This window comes from Aquarana catesbeiana, linkage group LG08, assembly GCF_042186555.1.
Source record: "Aquarana catesbeiana isolate 2022-GZ linkage group LG08, ASM4218655v1, whole genome shotgun sequence".
Classification (NCBI taxonomy): Eukaryota; Metazoa; Chordata; class Amphibia; order Anura; family Ranidae; genus Aquarana; species Aquarana catesbeiana.
Window position 1 is genome coordinate 285,310,247 of NC_133331.1, and position 19,584 is coordinate 285,329,830.

The 19,584-nt window shown below is 43.3% G+C and overlaps 1 protein-coding gene across 1 annotated transcript in view; it reads left to right on the forward strand.

The window, feature by feature from the left end:
- Nucleotides 1-19,584, forward strand: part of LOC141106768 (uncharacterized) — a 77,632-nt gene that overhangs the window by 43,243 nt on the left and 14,805 nt on the right. The window contains exons 11-16 of the mRNA XM_073597695.1: nucleotides 3,435-3,572; nucleotides 3,703-3,894; nucleotides 4,173-4,239; nucleotides 4,334-4,431; nucleotides 5,714-5,837; nucleotides 8,293-9,248. Coding sequence (XP_073453796.1) covers nucleotides 3,435-3,572; nucleotides 3,703-3,894; nucleotides 4,173-4,239; nucleotides 4,334-4,431; nucleotides 5,714-5,837; nucleotides 8,293-9,248 — 1,575 coding nt within the window. The remainder of the gene's footprint in view (nucleotides 1-3,434; nucleotides 3,573-3,702; nucleotides 3,895-4,172; nucleotides 4,240-4,333; nucleotides 4,432-5,713; nucleotides 5,838-8,292; nucleotides 9,249-19,584) is intronic.

Genomic DNA, 19,584 nt, shown 5'->3' on the forward strand with positions numbered 1-19,584 from the left:
GAATTTTGGTGGGGAGATCACACTACAAGGCTTGTAAGGGGAAGACTCCACCCACCAGGCCCCACTTATAGCTGGAATATCATTTTTAGGTGTCATGCGGACCTTTCTCAGGTTGTTGGATGTTGGTATTGCGTAGCCACGCCCCATCACCGGCGCTAAAATATAACGCTAACGTTTATGCAAATTCATTTTTGTCATGCACTTTGCGTACAGGGTCTTCTCTTATTGGCTGATTTTATATATCTAAATGTATATAAATATATCTATAAAACAGGTAGAAATAATCAGTATTGTAGATGAGTGATGAGGATTACAGGTCAGTCCGGGGCTCCCTCTTTGACGGGATTATAGCGGCGTGGGCGGGGCTAATGGGAGGAGCCTCCGCGCTTCTGGGTCGCTCCGCCTCGCTTGCCCGCACTCGTCATGGCCGCCCGCCGCTTCCGCCCCTCCTTCCCTCTTAGCGCACAGCTCGTCTGCGTTCCAAGCCGTGCGCTTCCGATCCTTGCGTTCCAGCCAGGCGCCCGGAAGCAGTAGTTCCGGGGTGAGGGGTTCCGGCTGTTGGCTGGGGAGGAAGCAGAGAGAGGAGGCTGCAGGTATTCTGCATACATTGTATGGAGGGAGGGGAGAGGAGCTGAGGAAGGGGAGGGGGATGTTCTTTATTATTAGTAAAGTGTGTGAACAGACTGGAGGGAGGGGTCACCTCCCTGTGTGTCATGACAGCTTTCCCTGTATGGGGACACAGGGCAGGAGCCCACCATACATCCCTCTATCAGAGGAGCTGACTGACACTCTGCCAAATGGAGTGTGCAGAATAATCTTCCCCAATGTGTTCAGTCATCACATCATTCATTTCATCCCTTCTCCTCCCATCATAGGGGGAAGGATTTCCTCATCGCACACATTATAAGAAGGATGGGATTTATATCTCTCCCACCACAACCCAGATGATTATAAATTATGATAAACAATACTGTATATAATAATAAAAAATATGTAATAATCATAAAAGTAACAAAGAATAATATATAAAGATTGTTAAAAAGTAACAAAGAATAAAATTATATTTAGTAATTTTGGAAATGTTTAATAGCTGACCGTGTTAGTTTTGAGAGATACAGATAGATATATATATATATATATATATATATATAGATCTATCTATCTATATATATATATATATATATATATATATATATATATATATATATATATATATCTATATATATATATATATAGATATATATATATATATATATATATAGAGATCTATATATATATATATATATATATATAGAGATCTCTATATATAGATCTCTCTATATATATATATATATAGATCTCTATATATAGATCTCTATATATATATATATATATATAGATCTCTATATATAGGTCTCTATATATATATATATATATATATATATATATATATATATATATATATATCTATCTGTATCTCTCAAAACTAACACGGTCAGCTATTAAACATTTCCAAAATTACTAAATATAATTTTATTCTTTGTTACTTTTTAACAATCTTTAATTACATATTTATTAACACTATATATAGTATTTTTTTTATCATAAAATGATATAGAGTTAAAACAAATATATATTTTTTATTTATTATAAAATATATTATATTTTAGTTTCGGATAGAGGACAGGACCAGAACCCCTACGTGTGTGTATGTACATGTATATGTATGTGTGTGTGTGTGTGTGTATGTATATATATATATTTATTTATTATAATATATTTTTTTAATGTATTCATTTATTTATATAGGGTATTTATCACATATATTGAAATATTATGACTACATAAAAAAAAGTATTCATCATATTATGTGATAAATACCCTATATAAATGAATACATAAATTGAAAAAAAAATAAAAAAAATATTTATGTATTAAATTATTAGGGTATTTATCACATATGATGAATACTTCTTCTTTTTTTTTTTTTTTTAATGTATTCATCATATTTCAATATATGTGATAAATACCCTATATACATAAAAAAATAAATATATATATATATATATCGTATTTATCGGCATATAACACGCACCGCAAGTTTAGGAGAGAATTTTAAGGAAAAAAACTTTTAGGAGGGAAGTTTAAGGAAATGAAACTTACATTAAAATGCCCATCAATGCAGCCTCATCAGTGTTCATCTGCAGCCTTGTTAGTGTCAGTGCAGCTTTGCCCCAGTGGTCAGTGCAGCCTTGCCCCCAGTGTCCATGCCTACCACCGCCGCCAACATACACATAGCTGCATGTTTTAAATATGGTGCCGCGGAGTTCGGAGGGACTTGGCGCCGGTGGAACTGAACGAACGCCGCCGAGATACACATAGCTGCATGTAGTTTTAAATATGGCGCCGCGGAGTTCGGAGAGACTCGGCAGAGCTGAACGAACGCCGCTGAGATACACATAGTCGAGTGTATTCGGCTCTTTCCGGCGCCGCTCACAGTCCCGCCCAGTCCCGCCCTATGATGGACATAACACAGGTCCAATGGCGGGACTGGGCGTGACTGTGAGCGGCGCCGGAAAGAGCCGAATACACTCGACTATGTGTATCTCGGCTCTGTGATTTCGGCGGCGCTCGTTCAGCTCCGCCGAGTCCCTCCGAACTCCGCGGCGCCATATTTAAAACTACTCGCTATGTGAATGTCGGCGATCGCCGCCGATAGCTCACAATTAGCGAGGATCGGCGTATAACACGCACCCATGATTTTCCCCTGATTTTAAGGGGAAAAAAGTGCGTGTTATACGCCGATAAATACAGTATATATGTGTGTGTATATATATATATATATATATATATATATATATATATATATATATATATATATATATATATATATATATATATATATATATATATATATATATATATATATATATATATATAATTTTTTTTTTTTTTTTTTTTTCTGCCAGTAGTTCTGTTTGTCTGGTCTTGTGACCATGACAGCACAGCCAGGTCCTTGACTTCCAGTGAAGTAGCTCTGCACTCCTGGGTTGCTGATTGGACAGTAAAGGAGCAGGGTGTGGATGAGTTATGGTTCAGCTCTTGTGACCATGCTCCTTGGCGCATGCGCATTGTAGGAGTGCCCGATTGGCCCATAGTGTAGTGCCGCCCTTCCTCTCTGTGCTATGGCTGATATGATATGTGATATGGCTGATATGATCTCCCTCCCCTTCCTAAACTTTCATTTAGGAAGGGGAGGGGGGATTCTCCCACCCCTATATTTTCCTTCTCTCCACCTTCTGTACATAAAGTGTTGATGATAATGATGTATGTATTACAAACACAATCTTCTTATTTGTCCAAACTATAAAAATAAAACGCCGTCCTTTTTAATGTCATTTTATCCATATAGTGACTCCAATGTCTAAACGAGCAAATGTATCGTCTTCTTCCAGGACGACATGGAATGCATCGACCTGACTCTTCCGAAAAAGGGAAACCAGGAGAAGAGTCATGTGATCGAGGAAAGGGATGAGATGACCGAGAGGTTATTGAACCTCAGCCTTGAGATCATCTACCTGCTGACCGGAGAGGTGAGGAAGATTTTGGAAGGTCACATGAGATCACTCTTATCTCTCTTTATAAAACGGACCAGAGAGGTGAGGGGGATTCTGGGAGGTCCTCCTTCTGTATATTTTATATCATTCATTTTTTACTTGGCAGGATTGTATAGTTTTGAGGAAGACATCAGGAGAGCTTCTGACCTCCAGAAACCGCAGCCAAGCTTCGAGTTCATGGAGCAGGAGCCAGAGCCCAGACATGGTGCCTTCTCCTCTCTCTCTGGTTAACAAGAATAATAAGGAACAGAAGATCTTAGAAGTCACCCACAAGATCATTGAGGTGCTGACTGGAGAGGTGAGTTGTACCAGGAATTACGTGTCGTCTTTGCTGAGCTTTATTTATGGCAGGTCAGTAATAATTGGTTGACCGTTGTGGCAATCAGAACATACGGAGGACCCAGTTCTGGGGATCAGTTCCCAGTTCTGAGCCATTTAGGATGAGATCTAAGAATCCTGAAGGTATATTTTGTGTGCCAACTCTATATAGGTAAAGACATTGCTAGGAGCAGTATTGAAATATGTGAAGCACAGTTGTCATGATTAAACTTCACTAGATTGTCCTCTTCTCTGCAGGTATGGGGGTCTGATGATGACTACAAAGAAGAGGTCATCCAGGATCACCACTCTATGTCCTCATCAGGTAAGAGGAGACTTTGGAGGGTCCACCTAGATCCCCCATCATCTGATAAACACATAGAAACAATGTATTCAGTCAGTGTGCGTGTTTCCTACAGGTGGCTCCAGTAATGTCGTTTCAGAAGAGGGATCTCCCAATCCTCATTATTCCCGGGACTGTATAGACGTTCGTCACGGTGTCACACGGTTTTATCAGGTGGGCACTCTACTTCCTCTGAATCCTCTGAAATAATCTTCCATTATCCGCCAGTCCAATCTTTCTTTTGAATGAGATAGCTTAAAGAGGGGCTCCAGGCTCCCCCCCCCAAATACTGTAACTGCTGACTTTAAATAGTTGGGCACTTACCTGTCCAGGATTCCTGCGGTGTCCTCACCCGAGTCGATTTTTCGATCAGCTATCGGATGCCGGCACCGCCATCTTGACTAAGGGAAACCGGCAGTGAAGCCTTGCGGCTTTGCCACCAGTTTCCTACTGCGATTGCGCTGAGCTTTGTGAATTGTTTGGCTGCGGAGGAAAGGTGGGGTGGGGGGGGTTTGCACGAACTGAGCTAGAAGTGGGAGCAGGTACCTGTCAAAACCAGGTATCCGCTCCCCCCATCCTCCTCCCACTGCTAAATATGGCAGTTGAGGGGAGAGGCAGACAAGCGGAGGAGGGTGGAGCTCCGCTTTAACGGATTGCTGACCAGCGATGTACCCGTACGCAGCTGCATGCATCATCCCTGTACCATTTTTTAGAGCCAGTGGTCAGCTCTCTAGCAAAAGCAATCCTAGCATAGCAGCTAACTAGCTGCTGGATTGCTTTTACAGGCAGCGGGAGTGGATTTTACCCCCCCCCCCCCCTTCCTGCCGCCTTCTGCAGCTTGCTCGGGCCTCTCCCGTCCCATTGGGAGACCCGAGTGACCAGCCAGTATGTCCGTCGGCTGCCGAACAGCCAAACAAAGCTGGGTTCGCCTTTGATTGGCTCTCCGCTATGGTAACCCGGGAGCGATGACCCCAAAAAAATTTAGAGCCGTCGTTGCACGGTCATATGTTATTTTAAAGTGTGACATGTTTGGTATCTATTTACTCGCCGTAACATAATCTATTAGATTTTACAAAAAAATTGGGTTGTGTATTTTTTTTTTTTTTTTCCATTAAAATTCAAAAAAGTGTTTATTTCTCCCAAAAATTCCGTTTGAAAAACCTACAATAAAAAATTGCAAAACCCACCTTTTTATTCTCTAGGGCCTCGGCTTACAAAAAAAAAAAAGTGTGTGTATGTATGTATGTGTGTGTGTGTGTGTGTGTGTATGTATGTATGTATGTGTGTATGTATGTGTGTATATAGATATATATAGATATAGATATATAGGCCCGGGGGTGGTTAAAACCGTTCTCCTTCGCATGATGTGTGATCGTAAAAGTCTCTGATATCGAAGACCCCCGAGTCTTCTGATAATCCGCATTAACAAAGCCTTTTTATTCCCTGAAATCTCCAGGACGAGCACGTAGGCGATTTTAAGATTTTTGTCAAACAAGAAAAGAAAGAAGAGCAAGGGGCGGATGATGAAGTAATTCACGTGACAATCAAAGAGGAAGAGTATCCACCAGATGTTGGCATAGGTGAGCGATGAGCAGTAGTCCTGAAAAGTTCCTAATCATTCTATCTCTGGAACAATATAGACAATCTAGATGATCAGTAGGGGTGAAAAGTTCCTTATCATAACATCTCTGGAACAATCTAGATTTTTTCAGAGATGGAATGATTGGGAACTTTTCATTGGTCTAGACCAGGGGGTAGGCAACCTTGACCCTCCAGCTGTGGTGAAACTACAAGTCCCATGAGACATTGCAAGACCCTGACAATTACTTGCATGACTCCTAGAGGCAGAGGCATGATGGGATTTGTAGTTTCACCACAGCTGGAGGGTTGAGGTTGCCTACCCCTCATCTAGATACTTCTGCCTACTTCTGTCTGCAAAATATATGCAAACCGTTCATGGGCCTTCAGTTGAGCCTCTTGTGGTGGTGCTATTTTATGGATATTGTTTAGTATAACTGTCCCTGTCCCTTGTGTTCGTTGAGTCTCCATAGAAGATGTGGTCAATGTAGATGGAAGCTCCCTCACTTGCCCTTTTTTTTTTTTCCTATCTTGTGGTTTCTCATTTTGCTGGGTATGTTTATTGAATGTGAGAACGTTTTGTAGCTTTGTAAGACTTGCCCAGCATCAGCTGTACAAGTGATCAGTGGGTATAGCTGGTTAGTGTACCTTCAACTATAGCAGCCATTATCCCCTTAAGGCAAACAGACCTATGAGTACTTAGTTGCCTCCAGGACTTGCTACGTGATGCTACACTCTCTCTGGCCAGGTAGCTGAAGCTGAGCAAGAGTAGAACAAGACTTTCTGTGGTTCAGGAAGATACAGTTGTCTTCAGAGGATGGCAGGACATTTGCCTCAGTTGGAGAGTAATCAATGTAAAGTGGCAAGGGGTAGGGCAGCAGGCAAAAATGGGGTCCGTAAACAGCCAAGGGTCGGTCCAGGCAGCAGACGAGCGCGGTCAGTAAACAGGCAAGGACCAATCCAGACGGCAGGCAAGAGACTGGGTCAATGAACAAGTAATGGTCAGTCCAGGTAGCAAGCAAAATGATCTGTCAGTAGGGCAAGTACTGGTACAAGCAGCAGGCAAGAGATGTGGTCTGTCAGTGGGAAAAAGTTGGTCCAGACAGCAGGCAAGGGACGTGGTAGTGAACAAGCAATGTTCAGTACAGGCAGCAAGCAAAAGGGTGATCTGCCAGTAGGCAAGTACTAGTCCAGGCAGCAGGCAAGAGACATGGGGGTTGATTTACTAAAGGCAAATCCACTTTGCACTACAGTGCACTTGGAAGTGCAGTCGCTGTAGATCTGAGGGGGACATGCAAGGAAAATAAAAAACAGCATTTTAGCTTGCACATGATCGGGTGATAAAATCAGCAGAGCTTCCCCTAATTTCAGATCTTCCCCTTAGATCTACAGCGACTGCACTTCCAAATGCACTTTCAGTGCACTTCTAGTGCAGAGTGGATTTGCCTTTAGTAAATCAACCCCATGGTCTGTCAGTGGGAAAAGGTCAGTCCAGGCAGCAGGCAAGAGACATGATCTGTCAGTGGGAAAAGGTCAGTCCAGGCGGCAGGCAAGGGATATGGTCGGTGAACAAGCAATGGTCAGTCAGGGCAGCAAGCAAAAGGTGTGGTCTGTTAGTGGGAAAATTCCTGGTCCAGGCAGCAGGCAAGAGACCTGGTCCGTATATGGACAAGAGTCAGATAACAACAGGCAGGTTAGGCTTGAGATACAATAATGGCAGCTAAAGGAGCACAGAGATACCTATTACAAGTGTTGGGATCAGGGCCGGCAAAGGTAAATTGAGTATCGGCAGACAAAAGGCCAATGGAAGGCAAGAAGGGAGGGGTATGCTACAGGTGTTACTAAGCTGTAGAACACTAAGAGTGTCAGGATTGCAGATGTGGTCATGTTTGGCAGGAAACTGGACAGTCAGGGCTCCCAAGACCCATAGGAAGCAAGAAGGTTGACCCCAAAATGTGTCCATGTTGCCTGGGCAACAGGATGCTGAGCAGGTCGATCAGCATGGGACCGAACTAAGTCTTTCCAGCGGCCAACATGAGTTTTAGCATTTCTCGCAGAGCTGTGTGGCCTACAAACCAGTAGAAAATAGCAATGGCCACAGTCCAGTCTCCGGGTAAATCAGGTTGGCTTTCCAAGGTTGTCTACAAAGTTCAAATGCCACTTGTATGGTAGGAAACAATGGCCACGGGCCTGTCTCAGGTCAATCAGATTGGCTTTGCAAGGTCATCTATAGAGTTACAGTGCTACATCCCTGCTCAGCATGGTTGGCATTTGTAATGATATTTACTATATTTTAGTAAATGTTTTTTGTTTTAGCCACCCAGGCATGGTTTGATGGCCTTCTTCACCTTTTTGACCATATGACCAATGATGTCTGATAAGGTTAAATGTAAACGATCTCTCGATTTTGAGCTGACCCTATTTTTTAAAATTCTTTTTGTAATCTGCATCCACTAGATGGTCGCCGTATCCGTCGGACCTCAGAGGGCTGTCTGATCTTATCTTGCGATATGGAGAACGATGTGGTGCAGGATTCTCCGGAGGAAGAAGAAGAAGAGGAGGAGGAGGAAGAGGAAGATAACCCGGTCACCATAGACGTACAACCAGAGGACTGCACAGAGAAAGCCCTAGATCTATCCAACACTGGGGGATCCTCTCCTGAAATCATTACGCACACAGTGGGAAACATAGTTCTGAATTCTAATTTCGATGGGTTTTACGTCCAAAAGCCTAAACCCAGACAGAAGAGGACACCACAGCCCAAGCCCCAACCCAAAGTCCGCCGACGGAAGACTCCCGTGGACGAGAAGCGGTTCCAGTGCTGCGAGTGTGGCAAGTTCTTCCCGCACAAATCCTATTTGATCAAGCATGAGCGCTCTCACACAGGCGAGAAGCCCTTCATCTGCTCCGAGTGCGGCAAATGCTTTACGGACAACTCTGGCCTGATGAAGCACGTCAGGATCCATTTGACCGAAAGGCCGTACCAGTGCTGCTCGTGCGGGAAGGGCTTCACGTACAAGGCTGATCTCATAAAACACGAGAGGATCCACACCGGAGAGAAACCATTCCCGTGCTCCAAGTGCGGCAAATGCTTCACAGACAAATCGGGCCGCGCCAAGCACGAGAGAATCCACTCCGGCGAGAAGCCCTTTCCCTGCCCCATTTGCGGCAAGTGCTTTTCCCGGAAGTCGCACATGGCCAAGCATCAGATTATCCACACAGGCGAAAAGCCGTTCCTGTGCCAGGAGTGCGGGCGGTGCTTCGGGCGCAAGTCCCACCTCACCAACCACCAGATCCTTCACCGGGGGGAGAAACCGTACATGTGCCCCGAATGCGGCAAGTGTTTCGCCCAGAGGCCAGGCCTCATCATCCACCGCAAAATTCACAAGCCAAAAGTCGTCCCCCCCGTCAGTTGAGGCCAAGGACAGTGTGGGGGGGGGGTTGCGCTTTTAGCGATACCGAGCTGTAGAACACATAGAAATCATGCTCCGTACTAACGCAATATCACATTTATCAATCTTCACATCTACAACGGTCGAACGGCGCTGCCATAATCAGTCCAGAAAAAAAAAATTCACCCATTCGCAAGACCCGTGCGTAGCTATACTGTATAGGCCTTCAGCATCCTTTTTTCTAATAATCGTAAAAAAACACCATTACATGCCAATCGAATCCAAAGTCTTTTTAAATGGGGATTTTCATCATCAATTTTTTTTTTTTTTGGAATAGAGTTCCATAAATCACTAAATATGGTTGATTTTGAGCAGAATCTTTCAAGTGCAATTTAATTTTTTTAATTTAAAGATCATGGACACAAGTGATCATTTGAGAAACGGTTAAGTATGATAGTAGGAAATATTTGTATATCCCAACATCAAAAATTATCTTTTTTTTTTTTTTTTTTTTTTTTGTAGTCTAATTTATTCAGTTTGATTACTTAAAAAAAAAAACTTTACCATATTGAAAAAAAAAATGCATTATATTTTAACAATCTTATATTTGCACTTTACCAGGTGCAGTGTGTTAGTTTTTATTATCTAGAAAAAATTATACACATGCTATAATTTTATTTATTTTTTTTTTTTTCTCCTGATTGATTTTCCGGTCAGGTTAACCAGACAGCAGGTTGGAAAAATTTAAAAATGTATACTTCTTCTTTTTTTTTTTTTCTTTAACAAAATACCCATTTACCTTAACATAAAAGCCTACCTAACGCAGGCTTGTACAATTCTGCCACTTAACCGGAAACGATAAATTTTACATTTCTTGCTAAGCTTCACCTTTTTTGGGTAGTTTGGTGTCTCATAACCGTAGTTAGAATTTGTCTCCTCTTCTCTTAACAGTTGAAAGTTTGTTTAATCGCGATTCTGATGGCTCAACATATTCGGGAAGCAACTTGTACAGACTTTGGGGGGGGGGGTGCGCGGGAGGGCGTTTGCTTCGGTTTTTGGTAATTTTGGGTGTTTGGGGGATCATTCTTACTCTCTAGCATCGGTAGTATTTATTTACAGTGACTTCTTACATTCAAGAAATAAAAACTGTATTATATACATGCACCCTTCATTTTATTTTTTCTTTATAAAATTAAAAAATGTTAAAAAAAAAATCCTCAGGTGATCTAGATTTGTACTAAAATTCTTTTAGCATTGTAAAAAAATCATTTCAAAAAATTAAACCACTACAAAAGAAAAAAAATTAAAAATAAGGACAGCTTGTTTTGTCATTTACTGACCCTGGATGTCATCCTTGTATCATAAAATTCTGCCTAGAAAATGTGTTTGTATGTGCAATATAAAACCGTACAAACGTTAAGTTTGTAGCGGAAACCAAAGAGCCAGTACAACACTGAAAAGTATCATTTCCTTTCTCACAAAACATGTTCCTCATTTTAGAAGGACCATTTATCCAACTGTCCATCCAGAGCCTCTGTTTTTTTTAGACCGGATACATCCTAAATATAGAGCCATTTATCCAACTGTCCACCCAGAGCCTCTTTTATAAGTATATGTTTCTCTCAGGAAGTTTTTTGGTTAAGGTGAGGGGAACTTGTAGGTTGGTTGCTCCCCTGCTTCTCCTTTGTTCAAAAAACCCCCCAAAAAAACATGGGATCGGAGGGCTGTCCTTTTGATCCTGGCTGCTTAGGAAGTCTGTGACCTGGGACAATCAATAAAGCAGTGACCTTCCATCTAGCATATTCTGGGTCAGTATCTCGCTAGGTTTTGAAGCCAGGGTCAGGATGGGTAGCCTTGACGTCTAAACAGAAATAATAGTTCCTATATTTCTCACTTAAAGTGGTAGTAAAGGTTAAAAAAAACCTGCAAGGTAAGGACATAATGTTCTAGTATGCATTGCATACTAGCACATTCTTAAAGACTTACCTTGAAACAAAGCCCTCCAGTGGTCTGCGGTCACTGCTATAGAGGCTTCCATCTTCACCCGATTTCTCCTTCAGGGTTCGTGGGCTTTGGCCACTTTAATGGCCGAGCGGCGATGACGTCACTCCTGCACATGTGCGTAGGAGCCACGGCACAGGGCTCTGAAGGAACAACACAAGTAATGCTGTTCCTTCAGAGCGCATGCACTGGTGACGTCACCGGTTGCTGCTGCCTAGATCTCCTAAATGGTTCACGTTTAGGAGATACTAATTTAACCTACGGGTAGGTTTTATTAGAAGATTACCTGTAGGTAAAAATAAAAATGCTGCGGTTACTACAACTTCAGCCCTGTAAGGATTTGCCCCTTTAATTACCAGGCCATTTTTTGCGATACGGCACTGCGTCACTTTAACTGACATTTGCGCAGTCCTGCGACGCTGTACCCGAAGAAGATTGATGTCCTTTTTTTCCCACAAATAGAGCTCTCTTTTGGTGGTATTTGATCACCCCTGCGGCTTTTATTTTTTGCGCTATAAACAGAGCGACAATTTTGAAAAAAACAACAACTTTTTTTTACTTTTTGCTATAATACATATCCAAAAAAAATAAATAAAAAACTAATTTATTCATCAGTTTAGGCCGATCTGTATTCTACATATTGTTGGTAAAAAAAATTGCAGTGGGCGTATATTAATTGGTTTGTGCAAAAGTTATCGCGTTTACAAACTATGGGATAGATTTAGGGACTTTTAATTTTTGTATTAATTTTTTTACTAGTAATGGCGGTGATTAGCGGGACTGTGACATTGCAGCGGACAAATCTGACCCCAAATGACACTTTTTGGGGACCAGTGACATTATTACATTGATCAGTGCATTTTTATAGCACTGATCAATGTAAAAATGACACTGGCAGGGAAGAGGTTAACACTAGGGGGCGATCAAGGGGTTAAGAGCGTTCCCTTGGTGTGTTCTAAATGTGGGGGGGGGGGGGGGGGGTGGGCTGCCTGGGACATGGCAGATTACTGGGAACAATAGATCTGTCAGGTCATCTGGCAGAATGGGGAATCGCCTTGTAATCGCCTCCTTACCGCGATCACGGGTCGCCAGCAGACATCAAGTCCGCACGACCCGCGGGCACGCTCCCGCAGCGAGAGTGCGCCGCCGTACTGGTACAGAGATTCGCACAGGAGAGCCGACCTGTCGCAATATATCTGTGTGAGCTGGTCAGCTAGTGGTTAACTGATTATTATTTTTGACCCCTTGGCACCGGCCGCATGCAAATATGTGGCCTCTCGGCACCTGGTCCTTGGCGCCGAGGGGCCGCATATTTGCATAAATTGCTTGTGCATACAGCTGTGCGGAGAGCATGCACGGTGCGCGTTCCCAGCAGTTACCAGCGCCTAACCGAAAGTTCCTGATTGCTGCTTGCGATCGAGCGTTTTCCGATCACGTGACAGCCACTCACGGTGGTCATGTGCTCTTAAGCCCCGCCTCCCAGCGTCATAAACCTCTTAAAGGGCCGGGAGGCGCCAGCGTTAAGAGGTTGAAGCCCAACTCCAGGGGAGAAGAGAAAGCTGTATATTCGCCCGATCATCCGCTCTATAAAAAAATACTCCTGAAACTGATATCTTGTGGTGCGATTTGCATCTATACAAAATGAATGGCAAAGAATTGCATGCGATTTGAACGTGAATGCAGTGCGATTCCAGTTTGAACCCAGGCTTGTCATAGTGTTTTTTTCAGCCTGAGATCACACAAGAGGGGTGTGGGAAACCTTCCTCCATGACGGCTTCCACCAGCTCTGGCTCCCGATCTGACTATGGACATCTGTGGCTTGGGCTCCTCCTCCCTCTCCCATGGCTTTGTTTCCCACGTCTCTATCGGCTCTCTCCCCCCAGCCTGAGAGTACGGAGTGCAGGGATTCTAATTGGTCAGCACCATCACATGGATGGCACTGATCAATCAGAAGCCGTCTAGCCCATACTGTCAGCTTCTGGCAAGAGAGGCGAGAAAGCTACGGGGATTTCAAACCCCGGACCGGATTGCAGCAATCTGGTACCGGGGGAGTGGATGGGTGGTGATGGAGAGGGGGTCCAGTGGATGGTTGGAGCCACTGGAGGTAGGGGGGAGAGAGCTGCTGGGGAAGAAAGCCATGGGCGAGGCAGGAGGAGCCCAAACGTGTCATGGAGGGAGGTTTCTTGCACCGCTCCTGTGTGAACCCGGTGGCTCAAAGTCACTATGACAAGCCTGAGTTCATACAGGAGAGGTGCGGGAAAGTGCATGCGATTCGAACAGAAATCGCACTGCATTCCTGTTCAAATTGCAGGCAATTCTGTGCAGTGCGATTTGTGCCCCCATATATTTTTCTATTAATGCGAATCGCACTGCAAAGTGTCGGTATCGGCACATACTTGACCGAAAGTATTGGAGTATCCCTAGTATTATCATAGTCTATGGAATTGTCATATAAATGTGGTATGAATTTTTTTTTTCAGCAATAAACCACAGAATGTACCTGGAGTCTCTGGAGTAAAACACCAGTCCGCCTTATTTATAAATGTTTTCACACATCTTCTAAATTGATTTAATTTATTAAAGTATAGTGTACTGAAAAAGTATTCATACCCCTTGAAATTTTCCACATTTTGTCATGTCACAACCAAAAACGTAAATGTATTTTATTGGGATTTTATGTGATAGAACAACACAAAGTGGCACATAATTGTGAAGTGGAAGGAAAATGATAAATGGTTTTCGACATTTTGTACAAATAAATATGTGAAAAGTGTGGGGTACATTTGTATTCAGCCCCCCTGAGTCAATACTTTGTAGAACCCCCTTTCGCTGCAATTACAGCTGCAAGTCTTTTTTGGGGATGTCTCTACCAGCTTTGCACATCTAGAGAGTGATATTTTTGCCCATTCTTCTTTGTAAAATCGCTCAACCTCTGTCAGATTGGATGGAGAGCGTCTGTGATCAGCAATTTTCAAGTCTTGCCACAGATTCTCAATAGGATTTAATTCTGGAATTTGAGCCATTCTAACACATGAATATGATTTGATCTAAACCATTCCATTGTAGCTCTGGCTGTATGTTTAGGGTCGTTGTCCTGCTGGAAGGTGAACCTCCACCCCAGTCTCAAGTCTTTTGCAGACTCTAACAGGTTTTCTTCTAAGATTGTCCTGTATTTGGCTCCATCCATCTTCCCATCAACTCTGACCAGCTTCCCTGTCCCTGCTGAAGAAAAGCATCCCCGCAACATGATGCTGCCACCACCATGTTTCACGGTGGGGATAGTGTGTTCAGGGTGATGTGCAGTGTTAGTTTTCCGCCCCACATAGCATTTTGCTTTTAGGCCAAAAAGTTCAATTTTGGTCTCATCTGACCAGAGCACCTTCTTCCACATGTTTGCTGTGTCCCCCACATGGCTTCTCGCAAACAGGACTGCTTATGACTTTCTTTCAACAATGGCTTTCTTCTTGCCACTCATCCATAAAGGACAGATTTGTGGAGTGCATGACTAATAGTTGTCCTGTGGACAGATTCTCCCACCTGAGCAGTGGATCTCTGCAGCTCCTCCAGAGGTACCATGGGCCTCTTGGCTGCTTCTCTGATGAATGCTCTCCTTGCCCGGCCTGCCAGTTTAGGTGGATGGCCATGTCTTGGTAGGTTTGCAGTTGTGCCATACTCTTTCCATTTTCGGATGATGGATTGAACAGAGCTCCGTGAGATGTTCAAAGCTTGGGATATTTTCTTTTTATAACCTAACCCTGCTTTAAACTTCTCCACAACTTTATCCCTGACCTGTCTTGTGTGTTCCTTGGCCTTCATGATGCTGTTTGTTCACTAAGGTTCTCTAACAAACCTCTGGGGGCATCACAGAACAGCTGTATTTATACTGAGATTAAATTACACACAGGCGGACCCTATTTACTAATTAGGTGACTTTTGAAGGCAATTGGTTCCACTAGATTTTAGTTAGAGGTATCAGAGTAAAGGGGGCTGAATACAAATGCACCCCACACTTTTCACATATTTATTTGTAAAAAATGTTGAAAACCATTTATCAATCTCCTTCCACTTCACAACTATGTGCCACTTTGTGTTGGTCTATCAAAAATATCAATAAAATACATTTACATTTTTGGTTGTAACACGACAAAATGTGGGAAATTTCAAGGGGTATGAATACTTTTTCAAGGCACTGTAAATGTGGTATGATTTTTTTTTTTCCCCAGCAATAAAATAAAATGTGCTGTACTTGGAGTCTCTGGAATAAAACACGAGGTGGCCTATTTTTTATAAATATTTTCAAACATCTTCTAAATGGATTCAATGTATTAAAGTATAACTGACGGCAAAACATAAAAAAAAAAAAAAAAAAAAAAATCGTTTTGGACAGAGCAGAGAGGAATTAGAACCCCTGTCAGTTTTTATTGCTGTCTGTGCCCCCCCCGTTAACCACTTAAGGACCGAGCCTCTTTTAACCACTTGCCGACCGACTCACGCAGATATACTGCGGCAGAATGGCACGGGCAGGCAAAATCACATACCTGGTACGTGATCTGCCTCCTGCGGGCGGGGGGTCCTATTGGACTCCCCCCTCAGTGCCCGAGGCGGTCGGCTTCAGTCCAGGAGAGATCAGAGGTGAGGGGGAGGCCATCCATTCGTGGCCCCCCCTCGCGATTGCTCCCAGCCAATGAAATCCTTCCTCTGCTGCTGTATAGTAAACAGCGGCAGAGGAAGTGATGTCATCTTTCCTCGGCTCTGTATTTTCCGTTTTGGCGCCGAGAAGAGAAGACATCGATGTGAGTGCACAACACACACACAGTAGAACACGCCAGGCATACTTTTCACCCCCCGAATACCCCCCCCCCCCCCCAATCCGTCACAGTGACACCAAGCAGTTTTTTTTTTTTTTTCTGATTACTGCATTGGTGACAGTTAGTGTGGTAGGGCAGTTATTGTTAGCCCCCTTTTAGGTCTGGGGTACCCCCCTAATAAAGTTTTAACCCCTTGATCACCCCCCGTCGCCAGTGTCACTAAGCGATCGTTTTTCTGATCGCTGTATTAGTGTCACTGGTGACGCTAGTTAGGGAGGTAAATATATATGTTTGCCGTCAGCTTTTTATAGCGTCAGGGACCCCCATATACTACCTAATAAAGGTTTTAACCCCTTAATTGTCCCCTAGTTAACCCTTTCACCAGTGATCACCGTATAACTGTTACCGGTGACGCTGGTTAGTTAATTTTTTATAGTGTCAGGGCACCCGCCGTTTATTACCTAATAAAGGTTTAGCCCCCTGATCGCCCGGCGGTGATATAACTTGTCTTTAGGGTCTGCGTCGCCTCAGGCAGCGTCAGGTTAGTGCCAGTAGCGCTAACACCCACGCACGCACGCACCGTACACCTCCCTTAGTGGTATAGTATCTGAACGGATCAATATCTGATCTGATCAGATCTATACTAGCGTCCCCAGCAGTTTAGGGTTCCCAAAAACGCAGTGTTAGCAGGATCAGCCCAGATACCTGCTAGCACCTGCCTTTTGCCCCTCCGCCCAGCCCAACCCACCCAAGTGCAGTATCGATCGATCACTGTCACTTACAAAACACTAAACACATAACTGTAGCGTTCACAGAGTCAGGTAGCGTTTTGGTGAACTGGCAAGCACCAGCGGCCTAGTACACTCCGGTCGTAGTCAAACCAGCACTGCAGTAACGCTTGGTGACGTGGCGAGTCCCATAATTGCAGTTCAAGCTGGTGAGGTGGCAAGCACAAGTAGTGTCCCGCTGCCACCAAGAAGACAAACACAGGCCCGTCGTGCCCATAATGCCCTTCCTGCTGCATTCGCCAATCCTAATTGGGAACCCACCGCTTCTGCAGCGCCCGTACTTCCCCCCATTCACATCCCCAACCAAATGCAGTCGGCTGCATGAGAGGCATTTTCTTTATGTCCTCCCGAGTACCCCTACCCAACGAACCGCCCCAAAAAAGATGTCGTGTCTGCAGCAAGCGCGGATATAGGCGTGACACCCGCTATTATTGTCCCTCCTGTCCTGACAGTCCTGGTCCTTGCATTTGGTGAATGTTTTGAACGCTACCATACACTAGTTGAGTATTAGCGTAGGGTACAGCATTGCACAGACTAGGCACACTTTCACAGGGTCTCCCAAGATGCAATCGCATTTTGAGAGACCCGCACCTGGAACCGGTTACAGTTTTATAAAAGTTACAGTTACAAAAACAGTGTAAAAAAATATATAATATTAAAAAAAAAAATAGTAGTTTTATTGTTCTCTCTCTCTATTCTCTCTTTATTGTTCTGCTCTTTTTTACTGTATTCTATTCTGCAATGTTTTATTGTTGTTATTTTTTATCATGTTTGCTTTTCAGGTATGCAATTTTTTATACTTTACTGCTTACTGTGTTTTATTGTTAACCATTTTTTTGTCATTAGGTACGCCATTCAGCTGCAGCGCGGATTTATTGATCTTGACAGCAACAGCGTTTGCTCCCACAATATATAAAGCCGTGACTCCAGCGGAGGTGATATATGCCGAAGCATGGGGGCAGCAGGGGCGGAGGAGCGATTTTGCTCCTACCTTTTGCGGGAGGATGCCCCCATGTTTCGGCATATATAAATGGTGCATGTATGTCCATCATTAGAAGTGGGTGGATGAAGGGAGGTATTCTAATGGTGGGCATACCCACTGATCAATCTCTTTTTTTTATTCAGCCCACAGGCTGCATGAAAAGAAAGATTACAATATATGCCCAACAAGGACCAGCAACGTACTGGTATGTTGCTGGACTTTGAGTGGTTATACCAGAATGATGCCTGCAGGTTTAGGTATCATCTTGGTATCATTCTTTTCAGCCAGCGGTCGGCTTTCATGTAAAAGCAATCCTAGCGGCAAATTAGCCTCTAGACTGCTTTTACAAGCAGTGGGAGGGAATGCCCCCCCCCACCACCGTCTTTGATGTTTTTCTCTGGCTCTCCTGTCCCAACAGGGAACCTAAGAATGCAGCCGGTGATTCAGCCAGCTGACCATAGAGCTGATCAGAGACAAGAGTGGCTCCAAACATCTCTATGGCCTAAGAAACCGGAAGCTACGAGAATGTCATGACTTAGATTTCGCCGGATGTAAACAGCGCCATTGGGAAAGCATTTTATCACACCGATCTTGGTGTGGTCAGATGCTTTGAGGGCAGAGGAGAGATCTAGGGTCTAATAGACCCCAATTTTTTCAAAAAAAGAGTACCTGTCACTACCTATTGCTATCATAGGGGATATTTACATTCCCTGAGAGAACAATAAAAATGATAACAAAAAAAAAAATGAAAGGAACAGTTTAAAAATAAGATAAAAAAAGCACAAAAAAAAAAAAAATAAAAAAAAAAAAAAAAAAGCACCCCTGTCTCCCCCTGCTCTCGCGCAAAGGCGAACGCAAGCGTCGGTCTGGCGTCAAATGTAAACAGCAATTGCACCATGCATGTGAAGTATCACCGCGAAGGTCAGATCGAGGGCAGTAATTTTAGCAGTAGACCTCCTCTGTAAATCTAAAGTGGTAACCTGTAAAGGCTTTTAAAAATGTATTTAGTTTGTCGCCACTGCACGTTTGTGCGCAATTTTAAAGCATGTCATGTTTGGTATCCATGTACTCGGCCTAAGATCATCTTTTTTATTTCATCAAACATTTGGGCAATATAGTGTGTTTTAGTGCATTAAAATTTTAAAAAGTGTGTTTTTTTTTTTTCCCCAAAAAAATGCGTTTGAAAAATCGCTGCGCAAATATTGTGAAAAAAAAAAAAAAAAATTAAACACCCACCATTTTAATCTGTAGGGCATTTGCTTTGAAAAAATATATAATGTTTGGGGGTTCAAAGTAATTTTCTTGCAAAAAAAATAATTTTTTCATGTAAACAAAAAGTGTCAGAAAGGGCTTTGTCTTCAAGTGGTTAGAAGAGTGGGTGATGTGTGACATAAGCTTCTAAATGTTGTGCATAAAATGCCAGGACAGTTCAAACCCCCCCCAAATGACCCCTTTTTGAAAAGTAGACACCCCAAGCTATTTGCTGAGAGGCATGTCGAGTCCATGGAATATTTTATATTGTGACACAAGTTGCAGGAAAAATTTATTTTAATTAATTTTTTTTTTTTTGCCCAAAATACATTTTGTTGCTTCTGAGTACGGGGATACCACATGCGTGAGACTTTTTAAGAGCCTAGCCGCGTACAAGACCCCGAAAACCAAGCACCGCCTTCAGGCTTTCTAAGGGCATAAATTTTTGATTTCACTCTTCACTGCCTATCACAGTTTCGGAGGCCATGGAATGCCCAGGTGGCACAAACCCCCCCCCCCCAAATGAC